At 43.6% G+C, this 18,069-nt stretch overlaps 1 protein-coding gene across 1 annotated transcript in view; it reads left to right on the top strand.

Annotated features, from left to right (window-relative positions):
* LOC141477177 (neuronal acetylcholine receptor subunit alpha-7-like) overlaps positions 1 to 18,069 on the top strand; it is a 62,333-nt gene that overhangs the window by 9,642 nt on the left and 34,622 nt on the right. The window contains exon 2 of the mRNA XM_074166265.1: positions 6,547 to 6,686. Coding sequence (XP_074022366.1) covers positions 6,547 to 6,686 — 140 coding nt within the window. The remainder of the gene's footprint in view (positions 1 to 6,546; positions 6,687 to 18,069) is intronic.

The following is an 18,069-nucleotide window of genomic DNA, read 5'->3' as shown; positions in this document are numbered from 1 at the left end:
CACCAAGCCAGCAGGAACAAAAACATAATCCCATCCTTTCATTATATAATGGCCTATATTCTCTTTTTAGCATGTTGACATGTGCCATAAGTCTTTGAGATGAAATATTTCCTTTAATACCCATCTCTGTCAGGAGCTCTTTATCTGCTATAAAAAACCAGAAATGACCAATATCAGGAAGATTAGGCCCTTTTTGCAGAGGAAAACATGGCATTTCTCACATTCCTGTGGGTATCTAATGAGTTTTGTGTGTAAGATGCAGAAAAAATCCTCATAGTGAGAGCCAAAGATTAGAGTCAAAGATTACCCAGAAGGGAAGTAGATTAAAAAGAGGTTTTAGATGAGAGAGGTATTCAAATACACAACATGCAATCACACACAGAGAGACACACACAGGGATGAGGTGGCTGATGTGATTCCATTGTTTATTACGTGAGTACTCTTCCCTGAAGGTGTGACGGCATGCATTTAAAATCAAAGGACATTGAAAGAAATAATGCATTTGCAGCCACAGATAAAAGCAACAATGCTGCACGTAAGAACAAAAGCAGATGGGACACATCTGTGTCCCTGAGGATTAAGTGACATATGGCAGTGACATGCTATACATTCTTAGAAATCTGTGTAATATACAAAATAAGGTGGATGTTTTTTCATAGATACCAAAGCATTAGAACATGCCACATTTGGTAAGTGCTGTTGCCATTCCAATTCTTTGTGCCGAGGAAGCCTTGTAGCTCAGGAAGCAAAAAGCAGAGCAGGAGGATTGACCAGTCAAAACCAGACATGACAGCACAGCTCCTAGTAAAGGAGGCAGCATCTGGTCTTGCTGGGAATAGCATATGGGTAGTCTGGCCACAGCTAGACTTGCATGGCTGCAGTTTTGACAGCCATTCCTACCAGACAACTTTGAACACCTTCCAGCCCCAACAAACAACTCCCCAGATCTGAACCCAAACCAACAGAAGAAACAAGGAGTATTACAGTGGCACAGTGGGGATGATGGGATGACACTCAGGAATGGAAGAGGCAATCTATGCCCAGAGGACCCCACCTGGACAGAGAAGGTGGAAAAGGTTTGTTGTCAGCCTGCAGCTCTATGCCTATGTCTCCTCAAGAGGTCAAGTAAAATTGTAAAGGAACAAATCATTGCAACCAGTGAAACCATATACAGCTTTGTTTTTTTCATTTTTTCCTTCTTTTTCTTTTTCTTTTTCTTTTTCTTTTTCTTTTTCTTTTTCTTTTTCTTTTTCTTTTTCTTTTTCTTTTTCTTTTTCTTTTTCTTTTTCTTTTTCTTTTTCTTTTTCTTTTTCTTTTTCTTTTTCTTTTTCTTTTTCTTTTTCTTTTTCTTTTTCTTTTTCTTTTTCTTTTTCTTCTTCTTCTTCTTTTTCTTTTTCTTCTTCTTTTTCTTTTTCTTTTTCATTTCTTTATTTTTCTCTTTCCTTTTTTTGTTCCTACCCAGAGATTTGGGGTATTTGTTTTATTTTTAGCTTTCCAGCCAGAGCATATATCTGAGTTAAACCTAGATCAGCATCTCTTATACCACCATAAAAACATGCAGGCCAATTGAGGCAGCTCTCCTTGCATCACTGTCAATAGGACATGAGGAGTTCACGCTGAGCTTGAACTTAGGTATGCAGAACTACTGAACTGGAGATGACATCAGCCAGTAGCAGTTCAATCTAATTTAATTGCAGTGTCTCAGAGAATTCAAACCCCTTTATAGATACCATGAAGGCTCACAGTCAGCATGAGACACCATCTGGGAAAGCCTCATCAGAGGTGCCTCTCTCCCCCTAGCTATGAATCCACTCTTTGCCCAAGTTATTGACTTGTTTCTAGGCTTGCTCTGAGGAGTTCTCTGCAAATTTTTTTTTACTATACAATTGTCCCATGTTTGAGTCCTAACCTGTCTGTGACATCACAACATGTCTGCATTTAATAAAGAGGATGGTGTCTTACATGCAGACCATGTGTGTGGAAGGAAAGACTCAGAAGCTCAGACTGTAAGCTAACAGCAAGATGACTTGCTTTATTTCCTGTTGAAATAATTCAAGACAAGCATGTTGTAGTAGAACAAAGGAGATAAAGGACACAGTTGTAGATATGTTTCAGAAACAAGCCCACAAGGAAGCTGCCATCTTCTGTTTTGTTGCTGTAGGTTCTTCCTTCACATGACAGGACTCCCTGATCCGGGACAGAGGATACCATGCTGCACCACCCTACCTGGGGATTTCCCTGGTTGCACAGTAATGCATTTGGAGGAACCCACATTTTCTTTTATCTCCTGTTAGAGCAGGTGGTAGCATTCTGCAATAGAGAAATAGCTCCTACGTGGGTTACCTTGCTGTGAATTCTCACCAATTCCATCCTACAAAGAATGGCGAAATTCAAATATAGCATGTATTCCCAAGAGATTGGTAGCAGTTTATAGCTCATGTTGATCAATCAGTGGACTCTTGCAGACTTCTTTGCACATGCAGAAGCATGGGAGGAGTTTCAGAGAGGTATTTAAGAGTTGACTGTAGTCCATGAATATCATGAAAAGTCCACAGAGCTCTTCAAAAAACCATCAGAGGATTGGTTGCCCAGTACCTCCCAATTGCCTGCAAACTTCAGGATCAGTTTAGGGAACCATTTCAGATTATTCAGAGTAAAGCTTGAGGGCCAATCTAGTCCTTTGTCTAGTAACTCCATGTCTCCTTTGTACTGAGGAGCCCAGAACTGGACCCAGCAGTCCCGATGTGTCTCATCAGTGCTGAGTAGAGCAGAAGGATCACCTTTCTTGACTCCATGGTGAGGCTCTGCCTGATGCAGCTCAAGATTTTGGTGGCCTTTGCTGCAAGGCTGCATTGCTGGCTTATGGTCAACTTGATATCTATAAAGACCCCAGGGCTTTTCTGCCAACCTGGTCTCCAGCCAGTAGGCCCCCAGCATATCCTGTTGCCTGGGGTTGCTTCTCCTCAGGTGCAGGACTTAGCACTTCCTTTCATTGAACTTCATTAGGTTCCTATTAGCCATTTCTTCAGTTTTCCATGGTCGTTCTGAATGGCAGCAAAATCACATGCTGTATCAGTCACTGAAAACCATCTGAACACTTGCTGAGGGTGCACTCTGTTCCATCATTCATAACGATGTTAAAAGCATTGGCACCAGTATCCACACCTGGAGTACTCCACCAGTGGCTGCTTCAGCTGGACTTTGTGCTGCTGACTACAAACCTCTGAGCTTCACAGTTCAGCCACTCTGCAATCCACCTCACCGTTCACTTTTCTAATCTGTAAGGCATAGACAAATATCTATGAGGATGTTCTTGGAGATGGTGTCAAAAGTATTTCTGAACTTGAGCTAAACATCATACATGTGTCTTCCCTCAAATTTTAATGAGATTGTATGATTTCCTACTGCTTCAAATATAATTCAGAAATTAAGGGGACACTGTCTGAGGCAGTGGGATATAAAAGGCTCTCTGTTTGTCGAAATCCTTTATCTAGAAAGCTTCATGACCTTGGCCAGTTACTCGTACTTTCCTGTAACACACATAGACAAGTAAGTCTGGCATTGCTTTTGGGAGACTGACCTGACAACCTTAAATATTGACATCCAGTTTCCAGCCTAGTTTAAAAGATGAAATAGTGCCACTGCTTTTGGTTAGGTTTCTGTGACTGAGGGGTAGGCAGTGGTAAATCTTAGTCTACCACTGCTCCTGAGAGATGCAGACTTCCCCATCACCAGCAAACACTCCATTTAGCACAGAGAGATGTAATGTCACAATGCATTAGCAAAGCATCAGAGAGGAAAAAAGCACAAATCTCTTCGGAGTACGAAACATTAAGTATTTGAAGATAACGATTTAAAGGGGAAGTCTATGAAAATACAAGTCTGACTTGTCACCCACCTCAGTTCCTTCTCCAAAGTAGCGGTAGCATGGAGATGTCAGTGTGATTAGACTGCCCAGGTCTTTGTGGTAACAACAGCTGCCATGGCCATTTGCCAGGAGACCCCAAAGGCTCCACTGCTTCTGGTTCTATGTAATTTTGTAAACAAAACCATGCAGCACCAAATGTGTTGTCACCAATGCCAACTCACCAGGGTAAGAATATATCAGCTAAGGCTATGTTAACAGTTTCAGAGACAAGAGGTCCCAAAATAATAGGATCACATTACAGACGGGAGAATCGAACAAGGGATGGAAAGCCAGGTGCAAAGTTGCAGTACTGGGCTACTTCAGCTCATTAAGTTTAACAGGAAAAGGGGCCTGGCTTCAGCATGGTTGGAACATATACTGCAAAGACAGCAAAGGAGCAAAGACAGCTTCCTGAAGCACACAGCAAAGGGTTATGCTCAGATCTCACCAAGTCAGATCTCCCTTGGGGCAGGGAGGGGGGAAGCTGCTTTAATGCACCACGACAGCAGTGGTACCAGGGCACTGTAGCAGCCCAGCCAACTTCCAGAGACTGGTGAAGGGCACTTTTCCTTTGTAAAAGCTGAGGCAGACAGTTTAAAAGGAAGGTTAAAGGCAAATATTACATAAGTACTCAAGATAAGAGCAATAGAGCAGGCAGTCATTTCTTCCCTAGAACACAGGAGCATGAGGGGGGCGGGGGAATGTGAGTGAAAGGACAGCAAATTTGCTCAAAACACAAAGCGTCTTTCCATAGAACAAAGTATAGTGTTTTTCAGTGGTTTCCTTTCCACATAAGGATCTTACAAGGGAGTCAGGGTCTGCAGAGGCACTGGAAAGCAAGGACTAAGTCTGTAACAGACAGCCTAAATCACTACCTTGCAGGGAAGTTTATTTAAGCAGGTGAAGGAGAGAAACTGTGGCCAGAGCTTGTCTTTGCTGATGGTGAAAACATAGCATCCAATACTGACATGTCAGCAAGGTCTATTGGAGCAGTGCTTACAGAATCTGCTCCTCTGGATCTCTTTGATCATGTAATATATTACACAAGAGCAGAGAGGGCCCATGAAGATTAATTGTTGGTGTAACTTACCAAAATAAACAAAAATACTCTTCCTCCTTGTTTACTAGGCACTGCCATACTGGAAAGCTGCAAAGCTCCCTTAAGTATCAGGAAAACTGAAGACAACACTAATTAAACAGTCTTATAAACTGTCTATAAACTAAATTTATTATTAGCTTTAGAAGGCATGGCTGCGGTGTTGGAGAGCAGCTTATTCCAGGATTGCAAGGTTTGCTGAGCACAGTAAGAGTGTGGGGAATGGGGAACTGGTTTTTATGGGGTTTTTTTGCACTGTTAAAAAGATATTAATCATAACCACTGTGAGAGAAGTCCTGATCTTCGTGTGCAGAGCTCTGTTCAAGAGTTAAAAAAACTTACACATAGAAACAGAGAGCTGCAGTGGATAAAAAATACTTCAGTCCAAAGTAATAATAATTTAGAGTGCAGATTCCCTGCCAGGGACTGGATTTCTACAGTTCAGGGAATATGCATTCATGCTGACAGGACTGGTTTGCCCTCAGAGAACCTGCAGCCCATGACCCTCTGTTAGATGCAGCTCTTAGGTAGAACTCAGGCTGCCACTGACCAGGACACCAACACTGTTTTGGAGGACACAAGTACCTGGGCAGTGCATTCCATCAACGTACTCACCTTCCCGTGGGAAAACACCCTCCCGTGGGAAAACACCCAAGCCATCATTGCTACTGTGCCTCATCCACGGTTGCTGTGGCAAGGAAACCTGGTCACGCAAGTTAGATGAAGGCTCTACACACCCTACCCAAAGCAGGGGAACTGGGGAATCTTTTAATTTAAGCACAGACTGAAATTCTGCTAGTCTTTAACATGCTCATGTGTTTGCATGACAGTTTCTGTGTTGAGGCTGTTCCCAGTGGAATCTGAGTTAAGCATATAATACCAAAAATTCAGTATCATTTTACATACCTGTCAAGTACTCTAGCCTTTGTACCAGCACCTCATTAGATGTTAACAAAGTGTGCTGCCATCGGAAGGAAAAAAGGCAAGGGAAATAACCTGAAACCCAGAAAGACTGCCACAAAAAACTGAAGAGGGTATGAAGAAGGCTTGTTACTGTTTCCCCTGAGCACAGAAAAGGACCTGATACATCAGCTCCAAGAAATAAGAATATCTGTTAATTACACTGGGTAAACACACACTATATGCAAGTAATGCCAGTGCTGGCTACAGCAGCCAGTCTCTAGGAAATAAGAACAAGCAAATAAAAGCAGTCTGACTGCATTCCAGGAAGCTCTCTAGTGGTTTTGCAACTAAATCTCCACTGACCATCAACAGGAGGGGCACCAAGGCAGGGGAATATTTACTCAGAGCCCCAAAGGCTGTTCAGCAGTTTCTGATGGTTAGTAGTTCATTTTTTTTAAGATTAGGTCATCAATCATGTATGCATATATGTGTCACACCCATGTGCAGAGTTTTGGGGATTATTTTGGGAACTGCTTTCAAATTCCAAAGCTAATTAAGAGGGGGTTTTCAAAAAAACATACAAACAATGGGGACAGTGTGACCAGCCCAAATAACAGATGCCTTCTTTTTTTTCTCCTAGTCTCTCAGCAGGGTGAAAGCCAGAGACGCTTGTACAGAGAACTGCTGAGAAACTACAATCGTCTTGAGCGACCAGTAATGAATGACTCCCAACCCCTTGTAGTTGAGCTCCAGCTTTCTTTGCTGCAGATAATTGACGTGGTAAGTTACTTGCTATTCTGTTCTCTATGGCACCCATTCAGCATAACAAATCTGATGTCCTGTGTAGGGACCATACTTTTCCTCTTAATCAGGCTATTAGAGATGAAAGCAGACTATCTTTGGCTAAGCATCCTCCCTAAATGCTGGAGTACATGCTTTGACACTTTGGAGGAGCAAATATCCTCCTAAAAGCACATCCATCTCTGATACAACATGAGCTGCAAGGAGATTAATTATGTAGTTCTAATTTATAGAAGCCATGTGTTACTACAAATTATTAATGATACGTTCTGCTTAGGGTGGGATGCAATAACTGAAGACCATGTGCAGTGTTCAAAACAACCATCACTACACTTACACTTTTTCATTAGACATTATAATGGCATTGGCCTTGTCTCCTGTCATGCCTTTACCATGCACTGCAGTTGAAGGACCTTGCCCTGAGATGAAGTTATAAATATGTAAAAGCAAAACCTGGAGGCACAGCCCTCTAATTCTCTTGAGTGCAACGTGCTTTTTCGGAATTGGAGATTTGACCCATGGAAAATTTTAACATACTAATCCAAATCCCTTTTTTCATCATGAAGAGGATCCTGTGTGATAAACCGTGATATACAGAGGGAATTTCTTTCATCTACATGGAATAAACAAGCCAGAAGAACAATTTTGACTACCTTCACCCTGTTAACACAGCAAACAGCCGAACACATTAGTGCTCCTTTCCTCATCCTACTCTTTCCATAGTCGGTATTATGGGCTGGTTTCCAATACCGTATCACTGTGGGGGGAACAAGAACTAGAGAGAGAGAGAGAGGTGCAAACCTTTGTGCAGTTGCAAACCAATTAGACAGAGGCCTCAGATATTTAAACTTTTTAAAGCTCTCACAATCTTTCTGAAAATGCATAGTGCACCAGGTGCTCTCCCTTGAGCAGGACCCTGAAAATCTAGCCCCCCAGCATCATGCTGTACCAGTGGCAGGTCCAGCCAGTTGTGGTGCACCTGGAGGCAGGCAGCAGCCTGCTCCAGCCCTTCTTTTTGAAATGGTATTTTCTTGCAATAATTTGAAGGCTGTGGGTTGTGAAGGGGACTTTTTAGCCTTAGGGCTGTGGCTGTACATTTTCAAAGTCAGTTAGTCATGACGAGTTACATAAAACCTTTTTTCAGTTGGGTTTCACGTTCATGTGTGAAACCAATCCTTTCAGGAGATCAGTTTTTCTTCAAACATTTTATCTATCTTATGTCAATGTCCATTACAACACATTTAATTCCAGTCTTCCCTTTTGATTGTCCACAATAGGAATTATAGAATTATAGAATGGTCTAGGTTGAAAGGAAGCTCAAAAATCATTGAGTTCCAACTCCCCTGCCATGGGAAGGACCCTTCCATTAGACCAGGTTACTCAAAGCTGCATCAAAGCTGGTCTTGAACACTTTCAGGGATGGGGCATCCATAGCTTCTCTGGGAAACCTGTTCCAGTGTTTCACCATCCTCACAGTAAAGAATTTCATCCTTATACCTAATCTAAATTTGTCTAACCTAATCCTCTTTCAGTCTGAAGCCATTACACTTCATCCTATCACTACACGCCCTTGTAAAAAGTCCTTCTCCAGCTTTCTTGTAGGCCCTCTTTTAGGTACTGGAAAGCTGATGTAAGGTCTCCCTGGAGCCTACTCTTCTCCAGGATGAAAAACTCCACTCTCTCAGCCTGTCTTCACAGGAGAGGTGCTCCAGCCCTCTGATCATCTTCATGTCCCTTCTCTGGACTCGCTCCAACGGATCCATGTTCTTCTTATGTTGGGAGCTTCAGAGCTGGATGCAGTACTCCAGGTGGGGTCTCGCCAGACCTGAGTATAGGGCTAGAATCACCTCCCACAACCTGCTGGCCACACTTATTTTATTACAGCCCAGGATACAGTTGGCTTTCTGGGCTGTGAGTGCACCTTGCTGGCTCATGTTGAGCTTCTCACACAGCAACACACCCAAGTCCTTCTCTGCAGAGCTGCTCACAATCTATTCTGTGCCCAACCTGTATTTCTGCTTGGCATTGCTGGGACCCACATGCAGGACCTTGCAGTTGGACGTTTTGAACTTCATGAGGTTTGCACCTCTCAAGCCTGTCCAGGTCCTTCTGGATGGCATTTCTTCCCTCCAGCATGATGACCTCACCACACAGCTTGATGTCTTGGGCAAACTTGCTGAAAGTGCATTCAATCCTGCTGGTCTATGTCGCCGACAAAGATGTTGCACCAATCCTTGAGGAACACCACTCACCACTGGTCGCCACTTGGACATGGAGCCACTGACTGCAACTTTGTGACTGTGGCCATCCAGCCAATTCTTTATCCACCAAGTGGTCCATCCATCAAATCCATGCCTCTCCAATTTAGAGGCAAGGATGTCGCGTGGGACAGTATCAAATGCTTTGGCCAAGTCCAGGTAGATCATGTCAGTTGCTCTTCCTTTATCTACCAATGCTGTAACCCCTTAGTAGAAGGCCACCAAATTTGTCAGACATGATTTGCCTTCAGTGAAGCCATGTTGGCTGTCACCAATGACTTCTTTATTTTCCACGTGCCTTAGTATAATTTCCAGGAGGATCTTGTCCATGATCTTGACAGGCACAGAGGTGAGACTGGCTTGTAGTTGCCCAGGTCTTCCCTTTTTTCCCCTCTTTAAAAATGAGGGTTATATTTCCCCTTTTCCAATCAGCGGGAACTTCACCGGACTGTCACAACTTCTCAAATATAATGGATAATTGCTTGACAACTTCATCTGCCAGTTTCCTTAGGACCCGCGAATGCATCTCATCAGGTCCCAGGTTCCTCAGATGGTCTTGAACCCGATCTTCTCCTACAGTGGGCAGTACCTCATTCTCCCAGTCCCTGCTTTTGCCTTCTGCGACTTGGGTGGTGTGGTTAGAGCCCTTGCCAATGAAGACTGAGGCAAAAAAGTCATTGAGTACCTCAGCCTTCTTCATATCACAGGTGACCAGGCCTCTGGTTTCCTTCCAGAGAGGGCTCATGTTTTCCCTAGTCTTCCATTTATCAATGACGTACCTGTAGAATCTTTTCTTGTTACCTTTGACATCCCTGGTGAGATTTAACTCTATCTGGTCTTTAGCTTACCTAACCTGGTCCCTGGCTGCTCAGACAATTTCTCTGTATTCATCCCAGGCTACCCGTCCTTGCTTCAACCATCTGTAGGCTACCATTTTTTCTCTGAGTTTGTCCAAGAGCTCCTTGCTCTTCCATGCAGGCCTCCTGGCATTTTTGCTTGACTGCAAAATCTTTTTTTTGGGATGCATCGCTCCTGAGCTTGGAGGAGGTGGTCCTTGAATATTAACCTGCTTTCTTGAGCCCCTCTTCCCTCTAGGGCTTTAGGCCATGGTACTCTGCCAAGCAGATCCCTGAAGAGACTAAAGTCTGCTCTCCTGAAGTCCAGGATAGTGAGCTATTTCCATATGTCCTCCTTGTTGCCTTAAGGATCTTGAACTCTACCATTTCATGGCCACTGTAGCCAAGGCTATCCTTGAGCATGACATTCCCCATCAGTTCCTCCTTGCTGGTGAGAACAAGGTCCAGCATAACATCTCTCCTTTTTGGCTCCTCTATCACTTGGAGAAGGAAGTTACCACAATGTATTGCAGGAACCTCCTGGGTTGCTTATGCCCTGCTGTGTTATCCCTCCAACAGCTGTCAGGGTGGTTGAAGTCCTCCATGAGGACCAAGGCCTGTGAATGTGAGGCTGATCCTATCTGTCTGTAGAGGGCCGTATCCACTCAGTCTTCCTGGTCAGGTGGCCTGTAAAAGATCCCCACTGTAACATCACTTCTACCTGCCCTCCCTTTAATCCTGACCCATCAGCTCTTGTTCAGCTTCTCATCCAAGCAGAGCTCCATGCACTCCAGCTGGTCTTTGACATAGAGGATGACACCCCCTCCTTGTTTTCCCTGGCTGTCCTTCCTTAAAAGCCTGTATCCTGTCCTGGGAGCCATCCCACCATGTTTCTGTGATTCCAGTGAGACTGTAGCCCTGCAGGCATGCACACACCTCTAACTCCTCTTTTTTGTTCCCCATGCTACATGCTTTTGCAAGTTGGGTCCCTGCTGAAGCTGACTTACTGGCTGGAGTGGCTGGAATTTCTTTGTGCTGCACTCCAGGTGCTCTCCTGCTGACTTGTGATCCTTCTCTAAGCTCTGGGCATCTATTATTAGCACTGGTATCATATTCATATGAGTGGGATGCTCTTCTCATTCTCTGAGAGATGGATTCCATCAGGCCACAGTAGACCTTGTTTCTCAAAGCAAGTCCCATGGTCTAAGTAGCAGAATCCCTGACTGTGACACCAGTACTGTAACCATGCCTTGATTCACCAGATTTGACCCTTGTCAACCCCTTCCCCTTGACTGGGAGAGTTGATGAAAAAACTACCGGTGCTCCACAGTCCTTTACCACTGCTCCTAGGGCTCTGTAATCCTTCTTAATGCTCCTCAGACTGCTCCTGGTGGTACCACTGGTGCTCACGTGAAAAAACAGCAGCCGTTAATAGTCTGTGGCCTGTATGAGCCTTAGTAGGCTATTGGTGACATCTCTGACATGACCTCCTGATAAGCAGCACACCTTTCTGGAGAATGTCAGGTCAGCAAATGGGTGCCTCGTAACTTTCAGAAGAGAGTCACCTTCTACTATCACCCAGTGGCTTGGCACAAGACAAGTGACTTTTCTTAAAATCTCACTACCTCTTCTCACATCGATTTCAAAGCATGACAAATGTGGATTAGGTTTTCTGCTCCTACCAACATGTATTTGCCTGCACAGGATCTGTGTGATTTTTAGCTCTCAAAGCCAGATATCATACTGGAAGCCATGAAGAACATGTTCTGTGCTTCTCACAGTTGTGGTAGACAAATGCAAGTGAAGAACTTCTTGTCATTAGGGTTGGGACATTTTCCCAAAATTATATTAATTCAGAACTACAGCCAAGACAGGCCTTTTACATCCAGGAAACAAATGAGCAGAAAGAGAGACAGTTGTAACCCCTGCTTAGCAGCAGGGCTTAATTCAGTTTGCCTTGTCCTCTATATGTAAGGACAGCTTCATTCCCAGCTGTCTCACATGTATGCATTTTCTTAGTGTCACTTTTACTTGGGCCCGGCCACCACTCTTCCCTGGCAGAAGCCGGTCACTCCCTCTGCATCAGCAGGGCATTTGGCTGGTGACCTCTCCCACAGAACACTCTCAGGCCCTGCCGCTCTCAGCCCAAGCAACTGTACAGCACATCCAAGAGTATCTGGAACAAGAATTCACTTCTTATTTTGACTAACAGCCCAGCCAGTTGGTCAGGCTAAAGCAATTATGAAATGAGGCATGACATTTTTCACAGCAGAGGAAATGCAAGCATTTTTGGATCAACAGGAGCCAGCTAGGTAGAAACAATTTGTCATTATGAATGACAGTTTTCATTGCTCCTGTTGGCATTTTCAGGGGACCTTATCTCAGGGCGTCTATATCCTTTATGTGGAAGCATTGGTGAGGTATTTAAAAAAAAATACGGTCTTTATTTTCCGGCTTTCTTTCTGCTAGTGATACTATTTACCATTATCTTTGTGTCACTGCATCAGTACCACTGCAAGAAAAGCCTCACTGCACTGATGGTCCACAGGAAAAACTTGTTTTATTTGCTTTCTAGGCCATGTTTCCTCAAACTGCAAATTTAAATGTACAAAGAGGAAAAGAAACCAAGCAGTTAAGTAGCAGGAGTATGAAGAAGAAAACTGTATCTAGACAAGAAATGTATCACACGTTTATTAAAAAAGCCTCTGAATAAAGAGCTTGATTTTAAGAGTGCTACAAGGCTGCACAATGCTGCAAAGATAATAACAAATGCCTCAAAATCCCATTGCAAAAGCAAACACACCTTTGAGGTTTCCAGTAATTACTGTGTTATTGCCTTTCAGAGGCTGTACACTGCTAAGCATACGCATTAGCCTCATGCAAGGAGTGCCTAGCCACTACGCTGTCCCCACCAATGTTGTCTTCTGCAGAGCCACCCCAAGACTCTGACTGTTTGCCTTGCTGTATATGGCAAAGTCCCATAGTACTTTTCTCCTCTGCGTTCACCCTGCCAGCTGCCACTGACCCAGAAACCACCCCAGCAGCTGACAACTTGTTCAAGTATGTAACACCACATCATTGTTCAGATGCTCATGTGGAAATTGCCTTCTTTTACAGAGGGCATAATGATTAGAAAAATGGACTGTGAATGCCTGGTGTGAAGCCATAAAAATACCGGAAAAAAAACCCCAAAATAAAACCTGAACCACCCATGGCCATTTTTACAGAATCACACATAATCACAGAATGGTAGGGGTTGGTAGAACCTGTAAAGATCACCCAATCCAACCCCTCTGCCAAAACAGGTTCACCTAGAGCAGGTTGCACAGGCTTGCGTCCAGGTGGGATTTGAATGTCTTCAAAGAAGGAGACTCCACAACCTCTCTGGGTGACCTGTTCCAGTGCTGTCACTCTCCAATAAGTTTTTCCTCATATTGAGGTACAGTTCAAGTTTGTGCCTGTTGTTCCTTGTCCTGTTGCTGGATACCACTGAAAAGAGTCTAGCCCCATCTTCTTGATGGCTTAACCTGACAGCTTTTGCACCTCTAGAAGCCAAAAAATACACCATTTTACTGGGTTGGGTTTTTTTGCCTGCAACACCCTCAAAAATGCCATTACTAGAAAATTTAATATGTACTATTTTGATTTGTGTGTAAAATGAATCTACGTCTTAGGGCCAGCAGGATCATCCCAAAACTGATTACATGCTTGCAAACAATCTCACTTAAACTGCAGAATTTTCTTTTGCTGCAGTGTGTCAGAGCTCTTGACATGCTTGGAAAGCAGCAAGAAAAGGTAACAGAAGAATTTAGTGAGGCAACAAATAACAAACATTCATGTTTTCTTCTGCAAACATGCAGGGAAACCAAGGGAAAAGATCTACACATACTTTCCCAGAGCTCTCAGATGTAGTCATTACCGCTATAAGAAGAATACTAGCTTAGCAGCACTGCAGTTTGTATCTTTTCTAGCAGGAGGTTGTCAAACGTTTGGGGTCAAGCTTTAGCTTGCACTAGTTTTTCCCTAAATTAGGGATCGCAGCCCTGAAGGGGTTGAATTTTTTTGATTATGGGTTGGTTTAGGGATTTTTTGTGGAAGTGTTTGGTGAGAGAACAACTTTTACATGCAGGCATCTCTTCAGATAAGAGATGCCCTCATCAACCTGCTCAGTTTCTGGGTGATCTGCTCCTCAATTAGCAGGACGCTCAAAGCCAGTACCCAAGAGCTGGTGGGCAATGAGCATTTTGCTGGAGAATTCTCAATTTGAGTGAGAATTGCCAAAGCTAGAGGCTGCCTGTCAGTAGACTCTGTGCCATAAGAAGGTAGGAGGAAGGCAATGACCATCCCTGTGGTACCTTCAATCTGACACAGCCCTTGTAGTGTCAGTTTCTTTACATAAGCTCTGTCAGATTTGAATACCTTAACCGTTGTTTTTCATGCTTTTAAATGCTTTTGTTTAACAAGCTGCAAGATAGAGGAGGGCCATGTTAAATGCCTACAATTTCTGAAAACAACTCTACTTTCTTATCTGAAGATGTGTTCATTCATTCTGGCAAGTGTTAATGTAGCGCAGACACGGTTTCACCCTTTGTGAGCTGTGGCTGGTGGCAAGAGTTGCCACAGGGCTACGAGGCTGACAGTCTGGCAATGGTCATGCCAGCGGGGCAGAGGAGGGTGGCAGCCAGCCATGCTGGCACTCTGTGCTGCCCCAGGGGCAAGCAAGGCCTTCAGCTTCCTAACCATCCCATCCTCTAGGTCAGAGGCTTTCTAAGGCTAGCTCTGCAGGTTAATTGAACGGCCAGACAGTTCAAGGGTTAAATTTGTAGCTTTAATTCACCTCTCCCTTCCTAAACTAATTTTACAGCAGACAGGTCATCCCCTCCCACCCTTCATCCCAGCACCATCACATGTCCAAATCTCTGTGCAGGGTATTCTGTAGCAAACCCAGATCAACAGACAAGTCATTTAAGGAAACAAATATAAATATGCCACTACACGTAAGTGCCTGTTCACATATTACTCCCAATATAGTATTAGTATTACCTAGATTAAACCATAATCCTGATAGTACATCCTGTACAAATCTTTTATGGATAGATAACTTTAACTATGTAAGCTTGACTGCTCAAGACTGAAACACAGAGTATATGAAAGAGAGAGAAGTAATAAGGAAAGGATTATGAAGCAAGTATTCTGAATTTTATTTAATTACAAAACACCAATAAATGCTAGAGAGAAACTGACTCTTTCAACCCTCCTAGATTAAAGTATCTTTCCTCTCTTAGTAATGCCTTTGCATTATTTGTGAGCTTCCTGCATAGCCTTTGCAAGCTATGTTTACTGTGTTTCTCTTTGCATAGACCTATGCTACCAAAGCATGTATCTTTCCATGAAGTTTTTTCTCCACCAGAAATTTCAGTCTCATCTTGCAAGAGCAAATTCAGTGAGACCAGAACAGTGAGAGTAATGGAAAATGGTGTAACCGAGAAGGAAAAAAGAATAGATGTCATTATAAAAGCTGAAAAATCAGTAATTAGTGATCATGAATCGTAGTAATTAAAATTCCAGGCAGACCAATAGATTCATTAAAGTTAAATCCCAAACTATCTCTTCAGGTCATAAAGCTTACTTAGTGTGACCAATTTTGAACTCTGGTAAGAAAAATTTAATAAATTGTTCTCTTTATTAACATGGAAGTTGAAAAGTGGGGAAGCCAGGGCTAATTGAGCCATGAAATTTTTTTTAGTTGCTTTCTAAATGCCAAACATTATCAAAAAAGTCAGTCTCACTAATGCAATTAATCATGCAACATGTGAGTTTCCTAGCACAATGAAGTTAGGCACTGATTTCCTTCTGGCGTTTTGAGTGGTTGTCATCCAGCTTGGGCATTTCACAATAACTAACCAATTTTTTTTGCCTGCCTGGTGAATAGGCTCTACCATACTGTTTGAAGATGTGGGAAATTAGATCTTGAACCCATGGATAGTCCTTAATCTTAGACAACTGACTTTAACCATCAAGGATTTTTAAGAGACTTCAGTACTTTTACATCAGGTCTCCAACATGCACAGGAGCAAAATTAATTTAAAGTGAGATTTTCCTGTTAATCACGCAGGAAATTAATAGCAGTGGTAGGGAAATAAAGTCATCCTTTGGAAAAGCATGCAGCTGCTTGAAATGGAAAACATTTTCCACATGTCCTTCCGGGAAAAGCATGAGGGTCCCCAGAAACAGAGACTTCTCCTGGTCATGCCCTATTGTTGCCAGGGGGCTGTGGAAGCTAGCATGGGGCAGGTGCACTGTAAATGGTCATGTTTCTAAAGCAACAGTTGCAATTAAGTAGTTAAACCAAAGTTCTTAGGTTGACCTTGAACATAGCATTTTTTAGTTTCTCAGTGTTTGGAAGGGTAGCATTTTAACACTGTGTTCTCTGAAGGTAACTCCTGAGAGATAGTGACATCAGCTCCTCAGTAAAAACCCTCTATTTTTGATCCGTGATTACAGGCTTTAAGAGCTCATTTAAGTTTTGGAATAGGCCAGTGTCCCCTTACTTTGCTCTGCTGTCACAGCAGCGTGTGAATATAAGAAGAAAAAAAAAAAGGCAGCCTTGCGGATAGCCTGAATGTGAATCTCTGATAGGTACTCTTCCCACTGCTTTGCCTGTGATTTCAAATACCAAAAAAGGCAATGAATAATAAATACCTTTGAATAACGATTCATGTCTAGTCCTGTTTATTGAAACACCTGCTGGCCGTGCACAAAACACACAGAGGGCTATTTCAGGATGAGGTATCCACCCTGGAGAATATAGAAACCAACTACGTCTTATGTGTGGATGACTTGGGATTTTAATGGAGGACTGACTGCTTTTGGATGGTAATGTAACATCCTCTCCCCCAGGAATCAAGCAGGTACATCAGTTCATCCAAGCAGTCAGAGAGCAGTGCTGTGCTGGAAAGCCATGTGAGGCCTCTGACACAGCTCCTGGGATTTACATGAGAAAATCTACGAAACAGTGGGACAAAGCTGGTTGCTTCACTTTCCCCAGAAGCCCGTAGCAGTGTGGGGACTGGGAGTCCCTGGAATTTTCAGATCTTTGTTGAAGGACTTGAAGTTAAACAGTCTCAAAACCAGTCTGTAAGTGTGACACAATTCACAGCAGTCCTGATCTTCAGGACCTGCTGAGAAGCTGCATCTTAGAAAAATGAAATTAGTTTCCTAAGGCAGATATCCACAGCCCCAGGCTGTAGTTAAAGGTTATGTCACATGTGCAGGTCAAGAACAAGTCTGCCTTTTTTAACCACAGTAGTAGTGCAAATTGGAAAATGTGGGCAAAAAGTCAGGTAAGACAGAAATGTATAGGCTTGGCAGACTCTCAATCACCAGTTGTGTGAATGACTGGGACAGCTGACTCCTCTAATGCTCTAGCTGGCAGCAGAAACTGGCATTTTTTCCCTTGTTCCTTCCTCCTGCTCTCACCTTTGGGGAATGCACGTGTTCAGTAGTTCCTGCAGCAGGTTTTGCATCCAGTCGTTTGCATTTAACATCCATACCAAGGCACTGGTTGGTCTCTGACATGCGGGAGCCAAGGCCTTCACAAGGAACACCTTTCACAGACTTTGCTGGCCATGACGCTTGAGGCCTGAGGAATACAGCTGACATCCCAGCATTTGCAGGCTGTTCTCACACAGCCCCTGTTTGAACACTGTACCCCTTCCAGTACAGGGTTCTCTTAAACTCTCTGCTCTCACCACAACTGTTTGCTCCTGGAACTGTGGGTTTGCAAGGGGAGGAGTATGACCTGACCAGGAGGGCCAGACCCTCCTACATGTGAAGAAACTACTAAGAAAGCAAGTGTGCAAAGGGGTGCTGTAAGCAGCAGAGAGGGGTGCAGTGATGCTCCCCTAAGAGTACTGTTCTGGGGAGCAGAACAGTGTAGGTGGTTAGAGGGAGTGGGACTAGACAGCCTCATGCTGCTAACCAGTACAAATTGCTCTGCTTGTCCACAGTGAAAGGACACATGCCTCTCCAAGATAGGAGAGGGACCACGAAAGGCATGACCTCAAGGAGAAGTCAGTGGCAACAGATGGGAATGTGGCTCAACCTTAGGTGAAAAACATTTACAAAACATCTCCTCTAACCATTCACAGGAGAAAAGGCCTGAGCAATAAAGTGGGAAGAGCAGGAGGGGGTGTGTGTTCAGCTATAACCGCTTAACTATAACTTCCTTGGATTGACAATACTGGTCTGGCCACATCACCGTCCTGA

The sequence above is a fragment of the Numenius arquata genome, chromosome Z, assembly GCF_964106895.1.
Source record: "Numenius arquata chromosome Z, bNumArq3.hap1.1, whole genome shotgun sequence".
NCBI classification, from domain to species: Eukaryota; Metazoa; Chordata; class Aves; order Charadriiformes; family Scolopacidae; genus Numenius; species Numenius arquata.
This window is presented reverse-complemented; position numbering and strand designations above follow the sequence as displayed.